Here is a 5550-nt window from a genome sequence, read left to right as displayed (position 1 = left end):
AATGCGATACTGAAAGTTTTCCTATGCTTTGCAATTTTTTGCAAGATAGTTGATAATCTGCTTGTGAAGTCATACAACATTAGTATGCTTAAAGTGAGCCTGGTTTAACAGCAGTTACCTGCTTGTCAACTTGCTAAACTTTTTTACTAGTTCCAGAAATGTGCTTTGAGAATCTCTTCTGAAAGACATCCAAGAAAATAAAAGAACTACAAAGTGACAAGTAGTTGTTCCTACTGTAGTTTATTTTACTCAGTTTTAAAATACAATATATCAATAACCTGTGGGGTTAATACTATAGATGTAAGACTGAGTAACATTTTACATGAGATTTTGTTTTGTTTTTTTTTTTACACTCTAGGTCCTGATAGAGAAAGACTGGATTTCTTTTGGACACAAGTTCTCTGACAGGTAGCTCACGCTTCCAGTACAGTAAAATGTATACAGTGAACTGAACTAAGTAGTCTTAAAATCAAAAGGCAACTTGTAAATGTTAGACTGCTGCAGTGTTGCTAGAAATTTTGCAATGAGTAAGCTATTTTCAGTAGACAATGCATTTTGTGTATTACTATTTATTCAAATACCTATTGGATCATTGATTTATATTATAGACATAAATTTCTAGTGCTACTGATGCCTTATTCTCAGATGTTGATGACTGCAGTTAGGTCTGCACGTGTGCATACACAGTGCAAAGCCAATCTAAAGCTACTGTCCAGCTATTTAGGCAATGTAAAATGCTTAGTTTTGATATCTTTAAAAATGAGTTTACATTTATGTTTACTTTTAGTGATGAAGTCACACCTACCTTTAGAATTCCTGTGTGTCAAGGGTTCTGTTTTTTTTCCCTTGATCTGCCTATCATTAGCTGTGACAATAGCCTTGCTGCTATTTACTGCTTATTAATTTGCTTTTAGCTGGTATACTCCAAATGTTGACTATGGAAGTAAGACATACAGGAACTTAACTGTCTTATGTTGCTCTTCTGTATTGAATACAGATGTGTGATTACTTACAAGTCAGAAAAATAGGTTAAATATAGACTTATTTCTATTCAAAAATTGCCCCAGTTCTCAAAGTTAGGTGCTTAATCTCCAAACCAAGCCTAGTGTCAAATTAGTGTGCTGTCTTTTAAAAAGAAGTTGACTAGGACTTCTTTGATTTCTAACTTTAAATCTGTTTCAGTCTGTTTATGGAATCTTTTTCAGGTGTTGTCAGTTGGATGGTGATCCAAAAGAGATCTCACCAGTGTTCACCCAGTTTTTAGAAAGTGTGTGGAATTTGACTGAGCAGTTTCCACAAGCCTTTGAGTACAACGAAGCTTTCCTCCTTCAGATCCATGAACACGTCCATTCATGCCAGTTTGGTAATTTCCTTGGAAACTGCCAAAAAGAGAGAGAAGAACTAAAGTAAGCAGACATACTGTGTCTTTTTGTTTTTTTTCTGGCAGACTACAAACTCCTGTGAATCTTACTCATTTTAGGCTCTGAATAGAAATAGAGACAGGATGGGTAGTACTGAAAATGTTGAACGGCATCAGGGAACAGCAGTGCTTCTTGTGCTTTTGCACACTGAAGACAGTCTTTCTAATTCTGGGAGAAAATCTCATGCTCATTTTTCATAGGGAAAGTTAAGGCTTCTGTCTCCTTCTCTTCCTTCCCACCTGCCCCTCTAAAAATAGGTAAGCTTAAGTTTGGAAGTATCACTTCATTCCCTCCCCCAATCTATTTTTAAATAACCTTAAAATTCTTGCCTGCTCAAGACTAATTACTGTCAGTTAGAAGTATTAATAGGATGTCTCCTAATGCTTTTAGTTGGAAAAATTCTGTAAAGTTTTCATCAGTTCATCTTTGTCTCAAACTGTATTTTAAAAGCATTTATTGCAACTAGGCAAAACTTGCACAGCATAAGCAGTAGTACTTCTAAAACTGACAGTTCTGTCTGACATTAGCATGTACCAGGAAGAAGTTAATTTTACTAAGAGTGTTTAATTCAAGATTTATAAGTATTTCTGGTAACTTTTTTTAAAAAAAGTTAAAGTTAAGATCAATTTATTATGTTGAGTTGGACAGCTTCTGTGTTTTTGCTTGCAGTCAGTGTCTTGACCTTGATCTCTTCTTGCTTTAAGATTAAAAGAGAAGACATATTCCTTGTGGCCATTCCTTCTGAATGAACAAAAGAAATATCAGAATCCTCTGTATAATCCAGACTTTTCTCCAGAACTAACTCTTTTGGAGCCTAATACAGTATCCTTCAATTTTAAGTAAGTTTAAATCACATAGAGTATCTCTTCTTCAATTTTGTCTTTATCCTGTGTTGTGAAAACTGTCTGCTTCTTGCAGGTTTTGGAGAAATATGTACCATCAGTTTGATCGAAGTATGCATCCTCGGCAATCTGTGTTCAATCTTATAATGAACATGAGTGAACAAAATAAGCAACTGGAGGAAGACATTAAAGAACTGGAAGCTGTAAGTATTACAAAATAAGCGTGTGTACTATTGTGACTTGTTCTTCAGATTTGCATTTGTAGTCTGTAATAATGCTGTTTAGCTTTCACATGAATGTCACTGTTGTATATGGCCTAGCACTTTTTCTATGTAATGTTGAATTTGACTTTCACTGTATGATTCTATCCTGAATTTCAGACTATGCAGTCAATGTTTTGGTCTTAGGCACAATTTATTTTGCTTTACTGATGAACTGTTATGTAAAAGTGCTCCTGGTATCAAAGCTTTACTGAAGATGTCTTAATGTAGGTTAAATTTATGTGAAACTTGTCTTAGATAACAAGGTACCCAACATAGCTACAGCTGTGTTGCTAAACCAAGGAGACTGAAAATGTTCTATTTCCATTATAGCTACTAAAATGGAAGCAGTAAGTATTGTCCTTTTAACTTCGTATGCAGGTGCATGCTGTTGTAAGTCACCATAATAATGGGGTGTATATGTTGTAATGCTTATCTGAAAGCAGGGCTAAATCTAGAGATCAGATTTCTATAAGCAAACTTCTACTAGGTGCTGCAGTAAACAGCCAGGAAAGACTGAATAGCGAATCTCACTTTATTCTAGTATGACTTAATCAGTGGCTTTTAATTGATACTTCATTGTAGTCAGTTAAGGTGCTGAAACTTCAGAATAATACCTTTTAAGAAATGCAAAATTTTCTAATCAGTTTTACTTTCTTGTGTGACTAGAAATGTTAACACAACTCCTGTATGTTATGTTGGGAGGAGAGGGGGGGAAGTACAGCTGTTCTAGGAGGAAAGGTTTTATTAAACCGATCCTGCTGTAATGTAATGAATGCAGGTCACTTAAGATTAAAGCGTTTCAAATCTTAAGAACTTCTAAATATGCAATTGAAGCAGCAAGATGAAAACTCAAGATGAAGCAAGCTGAAGAATAAGCAAGATGTGAAGAGAATTCTTAGTTTTGAATTTTCTGGAACCTTATTCCAAGGTGTTAACTTCACCTGAGCCTACATTTCTCACTTGAGTGATGAAGAGATGTAGTTGTTTGAAATCTTGATGTAGTCTTTCCTACTGCTGTTTCTGTCTTCAAAAAGTTGATGTCAAGAGAGACCAAAGTCTTCTGGGGTCCGTCTCAGTTCTGATAGAGCACAAGCACATCAACAAAAAAAATCAGTTCAGTTAACTAATTCAAGCTTCCAGTTATTAGGTGAGATTTGTTTGAATTTAAAAAAAAAAAAAAAAACAAACAACAAACAAATCCAAAAACACCCCCTCCAAAAATAAAAAAACCAAAACAACAAAAAACCAACCAAACAAAACCCTTAATCCAAAACCTTCCTCTTCTCTTGCTCAGTGCTTGCAGGATCAGTCCTTTCCTCCACTGCTGCTTTCTAGTTGACAACTTTTAGTATATTCCTGCGTTTGAACAAACTATATTGGCATTTCTCAGATCTAAAGGAAAAGTCTTTTAGAAGGATTTTAGGAAGGGCTTAGGTATGAAACTACTCTTTGTCTTTAAGAGACTTGTGGTCTACTGTAAGCTCCCTGCTTGCTATTAGTACCAAGGCCTGTCTTCCTCTGCTTGTATTCCAGAAAGTATTCCCATCTTGATAGCAACCAGACAAGGGGCAAGCCTGGAAGAGCCTCTCCTTCTCTATGGACATTGACAGGCAACCTTTCTGCCTTCTGCTTGGCTGCAGATTTTAAGCATACAGTGCTTGTAGCAGCTGCTGTAAACTGAGGAGGGGGGGGAAATGTCTTATCCAAGTTACATACCTAACCTAGGGTATGTAATACAGGGCTCTGCAGATGCTGAGTTGGGCAGCAAAAGAAGTGGATTCACTTCCTTTCGAAGCAGGATATTACCAGTAAAGCAGTCATACTCACTGTTAGTAACTATTCTCTATATTTCAGAAAATAAGGCAGCGAAATGGGCAGTCAGACGCAGTCCTTGTGAAGGAACATCAGCAGACTGCTCATCCTGCACCCACGGCACTGAAGACCTCCCCGTGCTTCAAGAAGGAGCCACCACTGATCCCGGTGCCCGATGCTGTGAGAACTATAGAGGGCAGCAACACAGCAGACAATCGCTACAGCGAATTTGTGGCAGAGCTCTCCAAAGCTGAGCCTGCTGTTGTCAGCTTGGAATACGGAGTGGCCAGGATGACCTGCTAGTTAAAATCCGGCACTGTGCTCCTCTTCTAGACTGACTGAATTAAGAGATGGATTATTTCAAGGATGGGTCTGTGCTGCATGACCAAAACATGATTTGTATATCGGCAAGTTTTGTTAACGTAGACTAGAACAGCATGCTAGTTGTCAAGTGTTTGCTGTTCTTTTAAGGAGAAAAAAAAAAGGGGGGGGTAGTTGTCTTTTAGAAGAAATAGAGGCATTTGGTAAGTAGTGACTAAAAAATCAAGGAATGATATGTCTTTGGACTCAAGTCAGTTTGCACTAAATTGATTAAAATAGTAATACTACTTTATTCAGTATAGGAAAACACAGGTGGTCTTTCACAAATTGATTTTATTTGGGCAAGAAAACTTGAACTTTCTATTTTAGGAACTGAAGCTACATGTATACATCGCATATGATATTAAACAAGGGTATACGTATTCATGTCACCCAGTACTAACTTTCAGTGTATTAAGTGCCATGGAAAAGTGCGATATATTTCAAATCATAAATAGTTGGCCTTAAACCTGACAGATCAATAATATTGTCATCCTTTACTACTGCAGTCCGCCTGGCTCTGTTTACATTGTATTTGCTCAAATTGTTATTTCCTTAAAACAGGACTGAATATAAGGAATGAAGCATGCCTAAGCTGGCACAGCCGTTCAGCAAATAGCTGTATGAATGTTAACTTACCACTGAAGACTCTTCTTTCTTCAATTTCCTCTGTTGTTTAAAATATAATAGATTGGACTGATTTTTCTTCCTCTCTGGCAGCTCAGTAGATTGAGCATCATTGAAGCTACTGGTTGTCTGACCTTTAAATGTTTTGATTTGTGGCAAGGTATTTAAGCGTAGAGTAAAAAGAGTAAAACATGTCATGGAAGAAAACCAAACTTTGCCAATAAC

At 36.7% G+C, this 5550-nt stretch overlaps 1 protein-coding gene across 1 annotated transcript in view; it reads left to right on the top strand.

Annotated features, from left to right (window-relative positions):
• The window catches only part of MTMR6 (myotubularin related protein 6), a 21449-nt gene extending 16601 nt beyond the window's left edge, over positions 1-4848 (top strand). Inside the window, exons 10-14 of the mRNA XM_009710029.1 lie at positions 359-408; positions 1206-1406; positions 2126-2260; positions 2340-2466; positions 4381-4848. Of these exons, the coding sequence (XP_009708331.1) occupies positions 359-408; positions 1206-1406; positions 2126-2260; positions 2340-2466; positions 4381-4641 (774 nt within the window). The 3' untranslated portion in view covers positions 4642-4848. The remainder of the gene's footprint in view (positions 1-358; positions 409-1205; positions 1407-2125; positions 2261-2339; positions 2467-4380) is intronic.
• Positions 4849-5550: the final 702 nt, after the last annotated feature.

The sequence above is a fragment of the Cariama cristata genome, unplaced genomic scaffold, assembly GCF_000690535.1.
Source record: "Cariama cristata isolate BGI_N322 unplaced genomic scaffold, ASM69053v1 scaffold20690, whole genome shotgun sequence".
NCBI classification, from domain to species: domain Eukaryota; kingdom Metazoa; phylum Chordata; class Aves; order Cariamiformes; family Cariamidae; genus Cariama; species Cariama cristata.
Note: the sequence above shows the minus strand (reverse complement) of the source record. Positions and strands in the feature narration are given on the sequence as shown.